The sequence below is a fragment of the Thamnophis elegans genome, chromosome 11, assembly GCF_009769535.1.
Source record: "Thamnophis elegans isolate rThaEle1 chromosome 11, rThaEle1.pri, whole genome shotgun sequence".
Lineage (NCBI taxonomy): Eukaryota > Metazoa > Chordata > Lepidosauria > Squamata > Colubridae > Thamnophis > Thamnophis elegans.
This window is the reverse complement of record NC_045551.1, coordinates 43,760,185-43,781,011: the sequence shown is the minus strand read 5'-3', so window position 1 is coordinate 43,781,011 and position 20,827 is coordinate 43,760,185. Positions and strand designations below refer to the sequence as shown.

The 20,827-nt window shown below is 35.4% G+C and overlaps 1 protein-coding gene across 1 annotated transcript in view; it reads left to right on the top strand.

Annotated features, from left to right (window-relative positions):
* DOCK9 (dedicator of cytokinesis 9) overlaps positions 1-20,827 on the top strand; it is a 132,583-nt gene that overhangs the window by 111,135 nt on the left and 621 nt on the right. The window contains 11 exon segments of the mRNA XM_032226410.1: positions 424-537; positions 1,467-1,682; positions 2,005-2,062; positions 4,167-4,273; positions 5,497-5,619; positions 6,575-6,688; positions 8,408-8,554; positions 8,879-9,089; positions 15,546-15,736; positions 17,575-17,675; positions 17,765-17,903. Coding sequence (XP_032082301.1) covers positions 424-537; positions 1,467-1,682; positions 2,005-2,062; positions 4,167-4,273; positions 5,497-5,619; positions 6,575-6,688; positions 8,408-8,554; positions 8,879-9,089; positions 15,546-15,736; positions 17,575-17,675; positions 17,765-17,903 — 1,521 coding nt within the window.

Genomic DNA, 20,827 nt, shown 5'->3' with positions numbered 1-20,827 from the left:
TTATGGTCAGATTCATTCAGGAGGCCAATATCTTACTTAGCTTTACTTCATGTATATTTTTAATTTCTTATATATCGTTGGAAAGTCGATTTATTTTATCCATTTGTAATTCTGTCTTAAAATTGTAACAATGTAATTTCAGTAAGTAAGATTTGATACGTCTTGATAATGTGGCAATGACATTTGCAAAAATAAATGTTAAGTGGCGTGGAAAACAATAAATGCCCTAGTTTCTTTTATGAATATTGCTTTGAAAGCAATTACTGTTGGCTGAAATTGCTTTAAAAGCAGCATTTATATGGAAAATTATGATTGCTAATTTAAATTATACTGTATGCTTTCAAGTTGAAATAAGATAATTTACAAATCATTGTATTTTGGATAGTGATACGTAACCCAAATTGTGATTTTGCATCTTAATAGGTTATCATTTCCGTGAGTCAGCTGATTGCAGATGTTGCTGGAATTGGAGGAACCAGATTTCAGCAGTCTCTTTCCATTATTAATAACTGTGCAAACAGTGATAAATATATTAAGGTTTGTAAAATGTGAAATGTAGAATTTGTCAATTGACATTACTCGAGTAGTACCTTGTAATGTGAAGGAACTTGCAAACTACCATTGGAAGTTTATTCCCCTTTTTCCAGGTAGTTAGGTAAGTTAAGGTTCTTGTATTTGAGGGGAAGGAACACAATAAGACTTCTAGAAATGTAAGATTTGTTTTTGTCAAATACTATATGTCAGTCTGAACTATAGTAGTATAGTCAGTTTTACTGCATCCTGTGGTTTCCAAAACTATTTTGCATATGAAAATTCAGTCCTACTGAGAGAAAATTACTATATTGACAAAGTTAATCTTTGACATTTGTAGCCTTAAATAAAAAAGAAAATTCAAAAATAAATTTGTTCTTGTCGGGGTTCCATTTCACCATCCTTTTTACCTTTTAGTCTCATTCCTTGAAGTCTGATATTGAGTGTGGGCTGTTGGCTGAAATCTTCAGTGCTGCAAATGCCTGATTCTCTTTAACTCTTACAAAAGTTGGTGAACTAATTTATAACTTAACAACCCAACATAATAGTAAATGAATATACAACTCTGATTATTTACTGCAGGAGTCTCTATAGACTGTGAAATCCACGTTAGCTAAGAAGTCAAAGAGAAGCTTTACGTGAAGTTCTTTGAATGTATTTAGAATATCTGCATGATTTGAATTTCTAATACTGCAAAGTTCTGAATCATGCAAAGTGTTGTTTTCTTCAGAGTACCACTTAACACATGGAAGTTGAAGAGAGTATGGAGTGAAATTAGCATTTGCACCCAACTTCCCATTGCTTTTCATCTATTTGCATTCAGGCAAATGCCTAAAGATGACTATTATCTGTATTAGATATATGAATTGCAGTTTACACATCTTTTGTGGCCCTTGTTTGTGCTGACATTATTTATCATGTTATTTCAATTATAGCACACTACCTTTCCTTCTGATGTAAAAGATTTGACCAAACGCATCCGTACGGTCCTAATGGCAACTGCACAAATGAAGGAACATGAGAATGATCCAGAAATGCTAGTGGACCTTCAGTATAGTCTGGCAAAGTCTTACGCTAGTACACCTGAGCTGAGGAAAACATGGTTGGATAGCATGGCAAAAATTCATGTTAAAAATGGAGATTTTTCAGAGGTAAGCAAGAAGAAAGTACCTTAATGTGCTCTCATAGTACTGTTTGATAATTCTTTTAAAAGTTGAAGTAATTAGATCTTTTTTTTTAACAGCAAGGAAGTTAAAAATGTGAGAAACTTCATTTCAGTTTAAGGAGAAAGTTGCATTATGTATATACATGCCTTTGAAGAACAACCAGCTCTTATCTGTGGAATATTGTTTTTTTTTTCTGAAATAACTTCCTGTACAAATAAATAGCTTAGCGTTATTTGCTTCTTCCTTTACTTGAATCTTACAATTTTGAATTCATCATAATTGTCCTTTCTTTCTATTCATAATCTAGGCAGCAATGTGCTATGTTCATGTAGCAGCTTTGGTGGCTGAATACCTTCTACGGAAAGGTATGCATCATTGTCATTTTGGGGCAGGAAAATGTTTTAAAATATATTAAAATAATACAGCATGTTAGTTTATTATATGTCACCCTTTTCAAAAAAAACTTGGACAATAGGTCATTTGCAAAATCATTTTGGCTTCACAGAATCCATAGGCAATTACTTGCCTTCATAATTAAGCACATAGTTGATAACATAGACTAATAAATAAATTAATATATATGACTAATAAATATGTATGGCTACATAGAAAAAAAACAGTTCTTTATTTTCTACAAAGCACACTTTTTTAATTTAGGAATTATTTCAGATGCCCTTTGAAATATGGCAATATTATTTTCCTATTTAGAACAAGGGTAGAAAACATTGATCTCAAGTCATCACAGCTAAATCACAGCTATACAGCATCCTAAAGAATCTGCTGAGGATTAGTGATTTTGAGACACTGCCATGTTGCCAAATGCAAAAACCTAGGTTGTGTATGTCCTTAATAACCTATATATTAAAATAAGAAAATATGGGTCAACATAGATTAGACAGCAGTTGTGGTAAACACATGGAGAAGTGTAGTTCATAAAAGTGAGCAAGAGAGAAAAAGACTGTTTTTTATTTACCAAAATTTAGTGCATCTCTTTACTTAACTATAAAATTTACAGGAAAATAACTACCATATTTTTGGAGTATAACACGCACCAGAGTATAAAACACGTGAAGATTTTGAAGAGGCAAATTAAAAAAAAGTTTTTGCACTTTGCAGATCTCCCCAAAACAGCTCATTTTTCACGAAAATGGACTCATTTTTTGTCAAAAAAGGGCATGCATAGCCTTTAGGAGGCTTATAGAGTGCTCCTGGGGGCTGGAGAGGACAAAATTAAGCAAAAAACAGCTCATTTTTCACTCATTTCTGCCCTCCCCAGCCCCCAGGAGCACTCTATAAGCCTCCTAAAGGCTATGTACGGCCATTTTGGTGAAGGGAGCGGGGTTTCGGGAGGCAAAAAAAATGCTGTATTCAGTGTATAAGATGCACCCAGATTTTCAGCCTCTTTTTTGAGGGAAAAGGTGCGTCTTATACTACGAAAAATTCTGTAAAACTGAGGTATTACTGTCAAAACTTTTTTTTAACATGATGCAGTCATAATGCTCAAAGCTCCTCCATAATATGTCATGAGACAATTCACACAATTCTGGCTATGACAGTAACATCATAATATCTGTATTTCTGGCTGGAATGAACCTTATTACTACCCACCTACCACCAGTGGTGGGTTTCAGCAAATTCATACCTATTCAGGAGAACCGGTTGTTAACTTTCTAAGCAGTTCGGAGAACCAGTTGTTGGAAGAAATCTCATTTTGTTTTTTTCCATTTTGCAGGGCTAATGCTGTAAGAAAGGGAGGAAGGAAACATTCAGATGTTTTTTCTAGCCTAATCTTTATTGCCCTGCTTACAGAAACTGCCTCTCCGGTTAACCCTTATTACATTGTAGCAGCTAAGGGCCATTGTCCTGAGTGACGTTAAGTTCACCATGCCCACAGTCACATGACCAAGCCATGCCTACCCAACTGGTCATTAGGGCAGAGAACTAGTTGTTAAATTATTTGAATCCCACCACTGCCTACCAACCACCTCCCAAATTGCCTATCATATAAAAGGACTTTCCATTATTCAGTCTTAGTCTTGAAAGACCATGTAGTGTTACTTAACTAGTAGGTGTCCTTGTAGAATCGACTTGAGACTCAGATACCTTAGAAGGTCATTTCTGATAGGTTGGCCCTTTGCCAAAATTTCCTTCTTGCTGTTTTTGTTACCAGGAAATAATTCCATGCTTCTGTTTTGTAGTCTTCTTCAACAACAGCAGTCAATTGAACTGCTCATTTTTTTGGAAGAAAATGTTATAAACAGTTTTAATACTCCAAATATCTGATACATACTGCTTTCTAAATATATCCTGACACAATTATACAAAACTCACAACTGAACTATTTACCAGTAGCTATCAGACTGTTTTTATTCATTTGTGGGATTTACATTCTCTCTCTCTCTCTCTGTCTCCCTAATTGTTTTAGATTCATTTGTTCATTTTTCTTCATGTTTTTCCCTATATGTTTAGGAATGTTTAGACAAGGTTGTAGCAGCTTCAGAGTAATCACTCCAAATATAGATGAAGAGGCCTCAATGATGGAAGATGTGGGGATGCAAGGTGTTCACTTTAATGAAGTAAGCAAACTTAGTTTATAGATACTTTACAAGTCATTATCATTTTGATTTTCTTGACTTCTGAAATATCTGTTTTATTGACTAGCCCAAATAGGTTGTCAAATAACATTACATTTTTAAAAAATCATTTATTTATTACAGTTCCTAAGCTGTACATTTATTGCTGAAAACAATCATGGCAGGAAACTTTTTCTTTTTTTTAGAAAAATGCTTTAAAAATTAAAAGGAGAGTCAGTCAGTGGAATCCTTTAAAACTCACATTTTTACAAACTATAAAAGAAGCTTAAAATCCTTCACTACCAAATATAAGAAATAATATATGATATTCCACAGTTAAGAGAATGAAACCACAAAGGAACCAAGCTAAGACGTAAAAAATTTTCTATCATGTCAATTTAATTAGCTGATTTGATAAAACTAATGCAACCTGTAGGAAATACGAAAAATTTAACATTTCCACATTAATACTGCATATAGCTTCACCCATGGTTTGATATATTGTACTCAAGAACTTCTGAAATAGTTTGTATGAATTGAGAAATAGTTTGTATGAATTGAGGAAACATGCTGCCTAAATGAAAATAATGTTATTAATTGCCATCAATTATTCTAGAAAAAATATCTGGATTTATTATTTTTAGATTACTGCATTTTGCTGCATAAGGAATAATTGCTTAGCTGATAATTATTGCTGAGCCGATTTTTAACTCATGCACTTTATCTTATGATAATTACATGAACTCTAGACCCTATTAAAGATGTGTGTATATATATGTGTGTGTGTTCTAGGAATACTGATATCAAGTTGATCATAAAGCAATACAAAAATGCACTGTTATCAATGCTATCAGTTAATATGTATTATACTGTAACTATGATTATGCCATTTTGTTTCTATGAGAATGGAGGTAAATAGAAAATTCTTTTGATTGACATTAAAATAAAAGTAGTAAATGTTGTGTTCTGCATTATATTGATCAATCAAAGATCAAACTGAGTTAAAAATAGAAATACATTTTGAATGTTAATTGGCATCCCTATTTGCTTTTCAATATTGGAACAAAATTTTATTAGAATATTTGCTGTATATTGCTAGTGCTTAAATATAGATAGATGCATCAATAGTGTAAAAATTGTGTCTATATATTTTTTTCTTCATAAAATTGATACAGATTAATTTCTATTAGTAATGACAATTTGCATGTCATTCTTTCTGTAACTAGGAAATATTGATGGAATTATTGGAACAATGTGCAGATGGTCTTTGGAAGGCTGAACGATATGAACTGATTTCTGATATATATAAACTTATAATTCCTGTTTATGAAAAACGAAGAGATTTTGAGGTATTAGTTTAAATCTATAAATACTTCAAAGACTTATAACAGGCCATTTAACAACTGTTCTAAACAACCAGTGATCCCCTCCCAAATACATACCAACCTGTTTCAAAGTTATGTCAGATGCAGTGCTCCCACGGTGATTCACACTTATGACAGATCATGGGGATGCTGCTGTGCAATGAGTTGGCTTCATAGTTGAGTACATAGTTTATCATAGAGTCAAAGCTCATATTAAAAAGACTTTAATTAAAGACAGTTAATTTTTTCAGTTGTTATATAGTCCTGCCTAATTTAATGAAATGTAATGGATTTTTCAACAAATGTCACCTCTAGTAATTTAAAAATTAAATTAGGTGCTACTTGTCACGCATAAAGCCCTCCATGGTAGTGGATCTGCGTACTTGAGAGACCGCCTCCTGCCAATTACCTCCCTGCGACCAATTAGATCGCATAGATTAGGCCTCCTCCGAGTACCATCTGCCAGTCAATGTCGACTGGCAACCACACGGAGGAGAGCCTTTTCAGTAGCAGCTCCGACCCTTTGGAACGATCTCCCCGTGGAGATTCGTACCCTCACCACCGTCCAGACCTTCCGCACAGCCCTTAAGACCTGGCTAGCCCGTCAGGCCTGGGGATAAAGATAATCTGCCCCCCACCCGAATGATGAATGAATGTTGTTTACTATTTTTACTTTTATGTACTGTCTTGTGTCTATTGTCTGTACCCTCCTTCCCCATTTTATGTAAGCCGCCCTGAGTCCCCTCAGGGAAAAGGGCGGCCTATAAATACTAATAATAAATAAAAAGTTATTTTAACATGAAACCCATTTTTGTTCTATTTTAAGAAAACCTAGCTTTGAATTTTTAAAACTTAACTAGATAATACATTCTATTCTGTTTCTAATAACCCAAATGTATTCATGTCTTTATTTACAAAAAAATTTCCCATCTATTTTTAGAAGTTAGCTCATCTGTATGACACATTGCACCGGGCATATAGCAAAGTTACCGAAGTTATGCACACAGGAAAGAGATTGCTGGGAACGTATTTCAGAGTTGCCTTTTTTGGACAGGTGAGCACTATCTCCTGTAGCCTTTATTCATTGCCAACTAAACACCTGAAAGAATGCAACATACAGGAAGCCCTTACTTAGCAACCACAATTGGGACTGGCAATTACGTTACTAAATGATGCAGTCACTAAATGAAATATCATATGATTGTAATGGACATATGTCATTTCTCATTCAGTCATTAAACAGCTCGCCCTGGTTGTTAAGTGAGACAACATGAGAGGGACTTGGGATTTTACTGGCAACTTCACCATAGACTCTACTTATTGGTTGTGAAGTACACAAGTGGCAATCACATGACGACGATATGTTTTTGACGGTTATAAATTCCTGCTGATTGCAAAGTGCCCAAATGTTCATCATGCCACTGCAGGGCTGCTGCAATGATCAAGAACATAACAACTGGTTGTAAAGTTACTTTTTCGGCAACCATTGTAACTTCAAATGGTCACTAAACAGGGCAGTGGTTAAGCAAGATCTACCTGTATTCTAACAGCATGCTTTTAAAATCTGTTATATCTATTTCTATTTGCATGTACTTTCAATTAATATTTATAGAACTAACAATTGTATTCTGAAAAGGACAATCTCTTCATCAGTAAACTTTATGCTTTTTTCTTTTTTCTTTATGATTACTTTCTTAAGGCAGCGGTAAGTTTTTAAATCATATTAATATAAATTATTAAGCACATTATTTTGTGTTTTGATATGGGTTTTTTCTGATCTTTGTTTCAATTTTTGTGAAAATATATAATTTCACTTGGAAAAGATGTCTTTGTACTTAGGCATACTCACTATTTTAACATTATCTATCTATCTATCTATCTATCTATCTATCTATCTATCTATCTATCTATCTATCTATCTATCTATCTATCTCCTTTGCAACCAAATGAAGTAAATTGTGTATATATGTGTATGTGCACTTATTGGAGAAAAATGTGTGTTGGTGATAGAAATTAAATTATGATAGGACTGAAACATATAACACTCCATTTATTCTATTGTCTCTTATGACTATAGCAATACCAGTTTACAGACAGTGAAACAGATGTGGAGGTAATTACAAATATTGCTTTTTAAAGCAAGCAGTGCAGTAAACATCACTGCATACAAGCTTCATCTGGTGTGGATATTGTTGTCAATTTAGTCTGCATTTTAAACATGCTATGTTGTATTCCCTGCACCATTTCATTTTCAGATTCGGATATTTATTTCTATAATTTATAAAACAATAGATCTGCTTTTTAGATGAAAAGACCTGTTTCACCTTCCATGGAACCTATTCAAAATAAATTAACCAGAGATATGTGAACAATGATGATCTATAGCATTTCCTAAAAATAAAATAGAATTCAGCTAAATTAACCCTTGATTTAAAATTAACTTGGGTTGTACTGCATGACATGATGAAATGTTATAGGGTGTTTTGTTAAACTTAAAAATCACACAAATTCTTTAAGCATGGGCTAGTGTTTTGGCATGTGAAACAGGCATACAACAATATATTGGAAAAAACGTATGTTCCTGAAAACATTAACCTTAACATCACATATAATTACAACATTCACTATATAGCTGTGTGTATTCATTTTAATGCAACCCCACTGCTTTATTCTTCAATATTTTTTCTCCTTCATCCTTGACATTAAAGACTGACATTGCATTAAATATTGATATAATCAGAATTTAACCATTCTGTGTTATTTTTTTCTAAAGGGATTCTTTGAAGACGAGGATGGAAAAGAATATATTTACAAAGAACCTAAGCTCACATCTCTTTCAGAAATTTCCCAGAGGCTACAAAAGCTCTATTCAGATAAATTTGGATCTGAAAATGTCAGGATGATCCAGGATTCTGACAAAGTAGGACCACATATTATTTTATAATAATTGAAGAAGCTGTAACAAAATCTAAATACAGTAAACCTAAACAAATAAATTGAATCATCTCTTCTGTTGCCATTGTTTAAATTGAATAAAATAATACTTTACAGATTCATTTGGTTTAATAATTGTAATAAAGCTAGTCTGAGCTTAATAATACTTACTGAACACATCAATGTTTTTATATCAATTTTTCAACAAAATAGTGTTTTTAGTTCTCATGAGAGTATTATATCAACCTTTAAATTAACAAATAACTATGTATTCATAACTTTGCATTGTGTTATCTACAATTTTTTGAAGGTAAATCCTAAGGATTTGGATTCAAAATATGCCTATATTCAAGTTACACATGTAGTTCCATATTTTGAAGAAAAGGAATTGCAGGAAAGAAAAACAGAGTTTGAAAAAAATCACAACATCCGCCGATTTATGTTCGAGATGCCTTTTACTCATCTGGGTAAAAGACGAGGTATGGTTGAAGAACAGTGCAAGCGACGCATCATTCTTACAGGTAGGGCAGAGAAAAGGCAACTCTTGTTTCTCCTGCCACCCACCTACCCACTGAACGTATTATCTTCCCCTCAAATATTAGAGCAATTTGTGTCTTATTAAAGGTTTATGTTTTACCAACTTTCACAATTCCATTTGGCAGGAAATTGGTGTAGGTTTTTTTTCCCTGCCAAGGATAAGTAGGATTGAATCAATCATACTAACTCTATTCAGGCACTTTTATGAACATATGAGTGCTAGAAACTAATACAGAATATGCTGTAAACATTTTTCTACCTTTATGCTGACCTTGACCTGTTTAGTTGGGAGTCCTAAAGGAAACAAGTCACATTCTTGTAAATATGAATATAGTTAATCACGCCATGCACATCCAGAAACATATGACTAGTTTTTCTTTTTCTTTCTTTTTTTTCTTTAATTACTTGCATAGGGATTATTCTTTATACTATCTATGTTGTTTATATTTTTTTGTCATGGATTGCACCAGTGAGGCTAAAACCAATTTCATTGTATACATGATGTACAAAGACAATAAAGACTATACTATACTAGTTCTTCAAGTACATGTTTTATTAGGGTCTTAGAGAGGCAGTGCAAACAGAATGTAAGGACTGAGCTAATAAGATGTTTTATTTAATAGAAACTATAATTAATACCAATCCCCCTAGGCAAAAGTCATTTCCCCAATATTAGAGATAATATATGCTTTAAGATATCATTTTACAATTGCAAAAGTAAGTATCATTTTATGAAAATAATATTTTATCATCCCAATACATTCACTAAAAGTTATGCTGACATTGGTTTTAACTTGGCTGTTCTGGCAGGCCTGGGGCTGTTGACCTCACTGTTGAGGTCCAGCCCCAACTAGAATGAATGTATGAGGGTGTTTGTTGTTTTTAAATTGTTTTCTTTTATCGTTATGTGTTTTTTCTTATATTTTTTGTAAGCCGCTCGGAGTCCTTCGGGATTGAGTGGCATATAAATATATTTAATAAATAAATAAATAAATAAATAAACTCTGTAGTGAGAGCATTGTGTGATAAACACAAATTATTTGTATAATATTCTAAGCAAAGACAATGCTATTATTTTGAATTTTATAGTTCAGATTTTCTCTCTCTGGAACAGGCTACCTACGTGTCTTAAGGTGGCCTGATTCTTTAAATCAGATGTTAAAGCATCATTTGCAACAATTCTAGTGGAAAAGACTGTTTTGTGTCTTTTCACATTTTTAACCCATTTTGATTTATGGTAGTATGTGAGACATTCACATTATGTGCATGTTCGAATCTCGTCTTTTATTCATGTCCTGTCCTTTTAAACAAATGCAGCCCTAAAAACAGCTGATTTTGCTACAGAACTACGTTTTTATTGCCTCTCAATTGTCATAATGGTTACTAATATGTTAAGGCCAGATTATATGCTGACTCACAACTACCCTTGCACCATGATTATTGATTGCTTAAGTAAGATTGGATAGCTGTTAGGGATGTTTCTTTCTCACCAAGCAACCAAAACATCCTAGTTCCTTAGATGACAATCTGCAAATTTTTCTCAGTTTTTACTATACTTGAACCAGCTAATCAGTCTAAATCAATTAATGTAAAAAAACACAATTCAAGAGAATAAAAATGAAAAATAAGTGAAAAGAAAATCAGTAAAATCAAGAAAATATATTCACCAGGAAAAAGTACCATGAAGTACAAACAGAAGGACAAAATAATAAAGAAAAAAATACATTTTAGCAGCAGTAATATCAAATAGTCTTTTAAAAAAGGATATGTGTTGATAGAAGAAAGATAAAAACCAAAGCAATCTAACCTTTAAAAAAAAGTAGGACTATAATATTCCCATGCTAGTCCTTTAAACTCAGTGCTCTATAACTGTCTGGTTTGGTTCTGCAACCCAACAAGACAGACACAGACTTCAGAGGATAATTAGAACTGCAGAAACAGCAGTTACTGCCAACCTGCCTTCCATTGAGGACCTGTATACTGCCCAAGTCAAAAAGAAAGCCATGAAAATATTTACAGACCCCTCGCATCCTGGACATATGGTAAATTGTTTAAACTCCTACTCTCAAAACGATGGTATAGAGCACTGCACACCAAGACAACTAGACACAAGAACAGTTCCCCCCCCCCCCCCAAATGCCATCACTCTGCTAAACAAATAATTCCCTGGCCACTGCAAACTATTCACTAAGGCTGCATTACTATTACTATTACTTTTAGTCTTCTCATCGTTCCTATCACCCATCTCCTCCCCCTTATGATTGCATGACTGTAACTTTGTTGCTTATATCGTTATGATTTATATTTATATTGTTTCCTGATTGCTTATTTGTACCCTATGACAATCATTAAGTGTTGTACCTTATGATTCTTGACGAATGTATATTGTCTTTTTATGTACACTGAGAGCATATGCACCAAAGACAAATTTCTTGTGTTTCCAATCACACTTGGCCAATAAAGAATTCTATTCCATTCCATTCTATTCTCTACAATAGATTCATCTTACAATATGCAGACTAACATGGGAGGAGACTTTATTACTTTGGTCACTGCTATTGTGACCTTAAAGGATATAATTACACCAGGGGTGGGTTTCTCGCCCTGTTCCAACCGGTTCGGCGGCGCGGTTGGAACAGGGCCGGCGGCGTCCTCGTGCACACACGCGGTGCACGCATGCGTACTAGCATCTGCGCAACGCTCCAGCTGCTCTTGGACGATTGCGCAGGCGCTGTATGCATCCTGCGCATGCATGGAAGCGCAGAACTTGTCAAAACCGGGTAAGGACCGTGGGCGGGCGCACCCTTCGCCGTTCCCGGAAGTTACTTACTTCCGGGTTCGGCGACCAACCGGTTCGCAAGGACCGCCGCGAACCGGTTGAAACCCACCCCTGTTTCCGGGGGAGGTTCTTGCTTAATGAAGCTGCCCTCAGAGTTCTGGTTCGTATATCTATTTAAGATCTTAGATAACTCTTTTTCCATTAAGGAAAAAGTAGGGAGGGTCCCTCAGCCAGTTAGAATCCTCTTTGAAGTTCGTAGCCTTTTTTTCTTTTTGGCTGCGAACGAAAGAGAGTGAATCAACGAAAGCTGAGTCATTTACTCCGGCCAGATCTTCTCAGCTGTTTTTTTTTCAGCTCTAGGCGAGTCACTTCCCCCCCCAGAACAAGCCTTTGTAATTAACCCATTTAAGATTAATCCGGGCAGTGAACATACCTGTGAATTTTTCCTTTTTCTCTATTTAAAATACCAGCTTCAATTTTATAAAAGACTCCTTTTGTTTAACCTTTTTTTTTTCTTAAAAAAAAAAATGGCGATTTTGTAACTTCCGCATTTGCTATAACGATATATCTTCAACTTCCTGGACAGACTTAAGGGATTACAAACTAATTAGCCCTGTTCCCTCGAAGATTTCTTTTTATTGATTGCCAGGGGTTTGTTGAAACTACCTTATCTCAAATTAACGTGAGCAGAGACTCTGTTTGCTTCCCTTTTTATCATGGCACCGAAATCGAAACCCAGATGCTCATCTCAGGCATTTGTTACAAAGCCGCTGTCCTTGCCTTCTACGCCCTCTACTGGAGATTTGTTAACGAAAGAATTTCTTTTTGAAATCCTTAAAGAGTTCAGAGAGGAAATGCAAAAATTTATTTCAGACTTTTATGACAGACTTGATGCCAAGATTGCTCAAACAAAGGAGGATATGATCGAGGTTATGAATGTTATGACAGATTATATTGCTGGAATGGAGGATAAATTGGAACTTTTGGAAGAAGCTAATTCCAACCTGACATCTAAAATTGAAATATTACAACAGGAAATCCAAATTGCGCAAAAACAACTTGTCATGATAAATTATAAGAAGACTGAGTCTGCAATAAGAGTTAGGGGATTGCGTGAAAATGAGCAGGAGAATTTGAAACAGACCTTTTTTGAGGCTTTTAGTCGCTCGGTGGGAAGTCCGGGACTTAACTTTGATTGGCAGATTCAAAAAATCTATCGCCATAATTCATACGTAGCAAAACAGCAACAACTTCCGAGGGACATAATTATATATTTTGCCACAAGAGAATCCAGAAACGCGATAATACAGGAGTTCTACAATAATAGGCTGCGAATTGATGGACAGGACTTGATTGTTTTCAAAGAAATACCACCTCAAATATTAAGAGCCAGAAGAGACTATGCCTTCTTAACTAAGGAACTCAGAAACTCTCAGATACAATACAGATGGGAAGTGCCGTTTGGTATTACTGTTACATTTGATAACCAAAAACATTGCCTCAACTCTGTTTGGGAAGCCCGAGATTTCTATTACAATATTCTGAAGGCGGGACTTCCTGAATTACCCGGACATGGAGAAAGACAAGGAGAAGGAGAAGAGAAACAGCGGAACACGTGGCTACAAGGCGAGAGGCATTGTTTTCCCCCTCCGGAAGGGCAGAAGAGTAGAGAATAAAGACTTAGTTATGCTTCTAAAACATTTGCTTAATTTTTAATCTGAATAATACTTTGTGATTTCTGTCTTGGGTAAAACGGTATAGCTGCATACTGACGAAGAGACATTGAGACTGAAAGAGACTGAAAGAAGTGGCGATGATTTTGGAATATATATTGTATGGGATTTAAACAGGATTCGATGGATAACTTTGAATTTCTACTTAATTGTTCATGATTTATTTTTTAGGGTGAGGAGAGCGGAGATCGTGATCTTCTTGGATTGTGGTTCGGGTTGAATGGAGCTGGGAAGTGTGGGGTAGATGGGAGGGTAGTGAAGGTTTAAGTAGAGTTTATTTTGAGACAGAAAGTAAGCTGATCTTTGTATAAATTGTTATTTGAATATAATGTTTGGAAAGATATACCTATAGAGTCTGCAGGAAGGTGAAGCAAATATAAGAGGAGTACGGATGAAAATAAAATATATATATGGACACGGGTAAAGGCAGGATGGGAGGAGTTGGAAAAGGAAACCGAGAGAAGTATTTGAATGTTTAAATGGTTTAATAGAGAAGGAGGTAAAAGAGATAAATCAAAGGTTTGGATATTTAGATAAAGAGATAAGGCCTTCGCTGGAATTCCATTTAATTAACTTACTTGGTTTCAATATAGTTTGAAATCCTGCAAGTAATAAAATAACTGAAATTAGGAATGAGGTACATTGTTTAAGATTTAAAAATGATGGGAAGCTGAGTTTAATGTAGAGAATTTGTTGATTTTTCCCGTTTTTCCTTTTTTTTGTGTGTGTGTGTGGTTTTTTTTCTTTTTTTACTATTTCCTTTTTTTTTTGTTTTTCATTTATCTTTTATCTTTTAATTCTAAAGTTATTTGATTTTAATATACTCCAGACTGTGCTTGATAAAAAGTTATGCCGGGTATGGGACCTGGGAAGCCGAAAGGGGGTTAGGGAGGGGGGTTTAGGGGGGGAGGGGGGAGGGTGGAAATACAGTCCCAATTTTCAGAACAATAAGAATGCACTTGTATACTGTTGCTCTCTTTTCTTTTTTTTTCTTTTTTTCTTTTATTTTCTCTTTTTTCTTTTCATTTTTCTTAATTTTAGAGTAAAATATAAATTGAATAGATTAATGAATTGTAGAGATACACCAAAGTGAGGAGTAGAGGGAAAGAAGAGGGAGAAGTAAAGAGGGAGTGAGAGGGGAATGTAAGGAGGGTGAGATGGAGGGAAGGGGAGAAAGGAATGTTTGAGGGGGAAGGGAAGTAGAAGAGGGGAATGTTGGAGGGGAGAAATGAAAGTTGGAGGGGGAGAAGAAAGGGTGTATGGGGGATTGAAGTGCTATGTTGGTTTTCTATGGTGGAAGATGAGTTGTGTTCATTGATTTTCCCTTTTTTTTTTAAATGCACAGTATATAAGTGATTGTATAAAATGAAAATGAAAATGAAATAAACAGTTTAAAAAAAAAAAAAAAAGAAACCCACCCCTGAATTACACCATCAAATAATCTGGTACCCAATATACAGCTGAAACATTATAGGGGGATTACATGCTCAAGGACATTTACATGGGCATCTGTATGATGACATGATATTTATAAGATGATTTTGACATCACCATGGCTTTTTAAACGCTTCTACCTGGAATTTCATCATTTTGCAACTGCGATCTGAAATCTAGCAGCAGTACCTTTCATGGGAAAAATGCTAAATTAGGAGTGCATTTTTAAAAAAAGCATTATATCATTTATTGATACTTATTTGCTATTCAGAGATAGCTATGGTAAGGATTGTCTGCAGACGTGACACAAAAAGGAGCACTAATTTCCAAATGGGTGATTTTTTAGAATATGCATTTTAGGTAAAATTTACTTGGTCCCAATATAAAAAGAATTGCATTATCAGTAAAAAAAAAAAAAGGTTTTTTTAATTTTCAAAATTTTGTGATTGAAATTAACCACATACTTAATCATATTAATTATTTTATGTCTCTAGTTATCAATTGTTTTCCATATGTAAAAAAGCGGATTCCCATAATGTATCAACAATACAAAGATTTAAATCCAATTGAGGTAGCCATTGATGAAATGAATAAAAAAAATGCAGAACTCCGGCAACTTTGTTCATCAACTGAGGTTGATATGATCAAACTTCAATTAAAGCTGCAGGGTAGTGTTAGCGTCCAGGTAAGTGCCATACATTTTTCATTTGGTATGTTGCTTTTATTTTTTTAACCACTAAGCATTTCCCTTCCTTTATTATTCAACATCTGCTATTCATTATATTAAAATAATAACTTAAATAATCAAAATCTAATCTAAAAAAGAGGAATGGATTTGATGTGGTCTACATTTGAGTCACACAGTGTCTTATACCAAGACATCATTTTTGTAAGTAGCCCTACTCAGATGGTACAGGGCGGGGCATAACCTTTTCCTAGGGGGTCACAGCAACACTTGTAATAACAACACAAATAATTCATACACCATTCGAAAGCCCATCAAAAACTGAGTTTATTGACACGATTTAATAGTCAGTATGACCACCATTAGCCCTTCGAACAGCATTCAAACGAGGTGGATAAGAACACAACAAATCTTCAAACAGTTCCGTTCGATTTTCCAGATTTTTCAACACAGTTTCCAAATTCATTCTCAAAGTTTCAACCGAATATCGATTTTGACCTTGCTCCTGAATCATCAGAGCTTCCACTTCATCCTTAATTATGGCCCCAATGTTCTCTGCCGGATTGAGATCTGGCGAATTTCCCGGCCAGACGTCATTGCCCCAAAATTCGACATTGTTTTCCTTTAACAATTGCTGAGTCGCATTTGCACGCATGCAAGGAGCTTTGTCATGAAGAAAGACAGCCTCACCAACCACCAAGACATTGTCTGGATCACTGAGAAATGGAATGACATTCTCCAATAAAATTTTCTCACAGAAATAACTGCCATCCCAGGATTCCCCTTTATCCTTCAAAACCCAATGCAGTTTCTTGGCTGTGAAAATGACGAAAATCCCGATGCAAGTCGGATTGCGAACGATTTGTCGATATCGTTCATGTTTGGCGATGTCGTTGACGTCTTTAGCCCAAATTCGATCGTTCTGGAAATTCGGTTTTCGAATGGCATAAACGAAGAATTCGTCAGATGGCGCCAAATGAAGAAAATCTTCCTCGGTCCATTCAGACAACCAATCGCACAACCAAAGCCGATCTTGAACGTGTGTTTGAGTTTTCAATGGTTTGCAAATGACGTGGAATGGCTTCAAACCTTCTCGTTCTCGATATCGGCCGATTGTCCTTTGATCAACTCGTTTTCCACGAATTTGAAGGATTTCTTGGGCCACTTTTCGGTTTCCTTTTCGTTGTTTGCGACTGCCAGTTGCAATGATGGCTTTGCTTTCTTGGGACAGTTGCAGAGGACGCCCTTCTCCAAATTTTGTGAAACATTCTTGGGCTGTTTTGTTCCAATTATCAGTAACCCAATCCGGATGACGTTTCAATTTGTTTGCAATCCATTTTCGATTGATAAACGTCGCTCCAGCATCGCGAGCCTCTCGAAAGGCAATGCATTTTATTCTGTCAATGATCCTTTGTTCTTCCGAATCGAATTTTCCAGCCATTCTTAAAGCAAATTTAACATTTAATAGCTCATTCAATTCAGTTTTTTATGGGCTTTAAAATGAGGTGTCGCGGAAGTTGTAAACTGCTGTCGATCTTGCTGTGACCCCCTAGGAAAAGGTTATGCCCCGCCCTGTACATCTCATCCTATTCTAAATCACACAAGAGCTGTATTAGACACTGAGCAGATTCCCTGCTATGGATTGGCCCCTTCTACTACTTGTGTGCGTGTGATTGGTAATGGACAAGCAGAGTTTCAGTCTAGTTAGGAAAATGCTTCCAACTGTCGGTGACATTATTTCCCCACAGGTTATAACATGTATTGTAGGAGATTCAGGACATTCAATGTTATTACAGGAGAAAAACAACTATATTAACAAACAGCCATTTTTCTTTTAGGTTAATGCTGGTCCATTAGCATATGCCAGAGCTTTCTTGGATGATACAAGCACCAAAAGATATCCAGACAATAAAGTCAAATCACTGAAGGAAATTTTCAGGTAAACATTCTGAAGATTTTTTTTTTCTTGGACATAAGATACTTGAATGCTTTTAACTTCATTTTATTTTACTTCCATTTTCATTTCAGGCAGTTTATTGAAGCTTGTGGGCAAGCTCTAGAAGTAAATGAACGGCTTATAAAAGAAGACCAGATAGAATATCAAGAAGAAATGAAAGCTAACTATAGAGAGATGGCAAAAGAACTCTCTGAAATTATGCATGAGCAAGTATGTACTGAGCTTCATTCAAGATGCTCTAGATTATCCTATGGTTAAGAAGCATTATCTCCATGCCAGTTATCTCACCCAGCATTTGCCTATCTTGATTTTTGTTTGCTTGGCTGTATGTGTGTATCTAGCGCAGACAAAAACCTAAATTATATATATAAAGAAGATATTTGAACAAGAGAGGTTGTGCCTTATTTTACTTCTTACCTTAAAATTGACATAAAAATAAGTTTGGCAACTTTCTTTTTCTCTCTCTTTTCCCAATTCTGTCCTGCTAGGAAATAAGCAATAGGCTCTAAGATGAGCTATGGTATCATTTGCAGCATACAGTAGATTGCCATTAGTCACATTTCTGTTTATCTGCTGCTTAGTAAAATTAATATTTTCTGCCAATACTATGTTTATACAACATGTAAGCACATGTTCAGCAATAGCACATTGTATATGTTTGCTATTTCTTGACATGTTTAAATTAAACACACAACATAATTTTTAAAAACATCATTTTCCTACAATAGGCATATCTCTCTACATGGATCAAATTGCCAATCAATCATGTTCAGGCCACCATTTTCTTCCCCAAGTCAATACAGATATTTTTTTTCTGATTAGGCGATATTTGGACATGTGAACAACTCCTTTTATTACTTTGTAATCTGATTCTACCACTTTATAGAGGACCATTTTCAAAGAGAGTTGATGAAAATGTGTTATTCTTCTAAATGCTGCAGACTCTTCCATATTAACCCCCCCCCCCTACACTGGAACTGCACTATATTAACAAATATTAAGTATTTGTCTTGTACTGTAAAGCAACAGTTTATTATAAGTATATTATGTGTGGAAGCAGTATAAGATGGGAGAGATTTACGTATGTCTGAAAAATCTGCATATATTTTGTTTATGAATGTGTGAATGGGATTCAGACAATCAGGTCAGAGTATCATATGCTATAAGGAGGGTAACACCTGCCATTATTGTTATGCAACCCGTGTGCTTTTCCAAAACCAATTTAGATCTTGCTATAATTGGAGCCACTCTTAATATAACCGATCCTAGTGCATAATACAGACTCTGTGGGTGGTGGCTGGCTTGAGTGCCAATAGTTTATGAACATCCCTCAAGATTTCAGGAGAGAGTAGAACAACACATTTCTCATGAGATTTTGCAAACTGGAAGTTCAACTCTCTCTATGTGGTGCTCCTTAGAGGCTTTCAATTATGAAATAATAATCTTGTTTTTTTTTTTAAAAAGTAAGGAACCAAACTCTATTGATCTCTTTTTGAAATATCTTACATTTTTATCTTATTGTTTTAAAGGGGGTATACCTATTTTGCTTTCCTAAGTACATATTAAAGAAATTAAACAGATTTTCTTTGAGAAAAGTGTTATCATATTCCATAGAAACCTTAATGGGCATCTCTCTTTCTTCCTTTTCTTTTTCCCTATGCTGCTTTGAAAATGTGATCAGCTGGGATGGTAATATCTTTTAGTTTCTAGTTTTTTCTTTGTATTTTAGTCAAATTTTATTTGACTTTAATTTACTAACACCAAACAAATTGTATTACCCTTGTTTATATTGCATATTAGAGTTGTTTCTAATAAATGAAGTAGTTTCTCATTCTCTAGCCCTAGTTTACCATACAGGTAGGGTAGGCAGTTTCCCCCAAGCTAATAACTTCAAGATACTGTGCTCTGCAACTCTTGACATTCCTAGCCAGCAGAATCTAGGACAACTCTGCATGGCAGCTTGGCATGGTCAGCTCACCGCCAAATCGCCTCTGCTAATTCACTGCCGCCAAGTCACTGCAAGACCACTCCACATGGCCAATTTGGTGAGGCAACTCTTCATAAATGATCAGAGGAAGAGCTGGGCAAGCAAGTGGGCGGACGAGGGCTTCCCATTTTCACACCCCATCACTACCACCCAAACTCAGGACTGAAGAGACGTGGGGCAGTGGCAGTAGGTGGTATGCAAATGGGACAACCCTGGCTGCTGCCACCTCCCCATAAACCACCGCCATCCCTGGCTTCTTCAGTCCAAAGCTCTGCAGCAGTGGGTATAGTGGCCAGGGAGGTGAAGATGGGAAGCCACCACTGCTCTGCACTCTGTCCACCTGTTCGCTCACACAGCTCTTCTTTTGGCTGCCTGCAGAAAATTGTTCCTGCGGTGAGTTGGCCATGTGGAGTTGTCCTGTGGTGACTTGGTGGTAGTGGGTTGGCAGAGTCAACTTTGCAATGGTGAGCTGGTAGTGGCAAGCTGGCCATGGTGAGCTGTCCCATTCCATAACCAGCATAATTACTGGTGATTGTGACTAGGAATAGTGAGAATTGCAGTCAGAGCTATCTGCAACATACTTGATTAGTTCAATTAGTTCAAGTATTTTCAGAATAAGTTCTGAAAAACTTCACTTTGTGTGCTGACTCCTCTCCCCCACTAACTTTTACTTTCACTTTTGCTTAATCATATCTTGCCATACTTGTGCAGATCTGAACAGTTAATATTAACTGTGATTGATATCAGTAAGCCAGCTTCCAAAAACCTGTATGACATTGAATTTTTTTCAATTACTCAAAAAAAAAATAGCTGGCTTAGATGTCAGAAATAAAATATCTACCTCCAACCTTATTTGACTAATTTCTGTCTTTACAAATTGTCCTGAACTAGTAAATCCAGTTTTCATGTTTTGTTATTGTGGAATTGAAAAATTATCAGTCAGACAAGATTAATGTACTTTATTTTATTTTTTAAAAAAGTTGTTTTCTTGGGGAAAATAGCAAATATGCTCAATATAGAAGTGTGCTTTATTTAATATACCTTCATTCTACATAATCCATTGTTGTCTTTCATTTCTGTGACTAGCAATGAAAGACTTATATTGATCAATAACTGTTTTGCCACTAGAGAAGTCAGCCAACCCTCA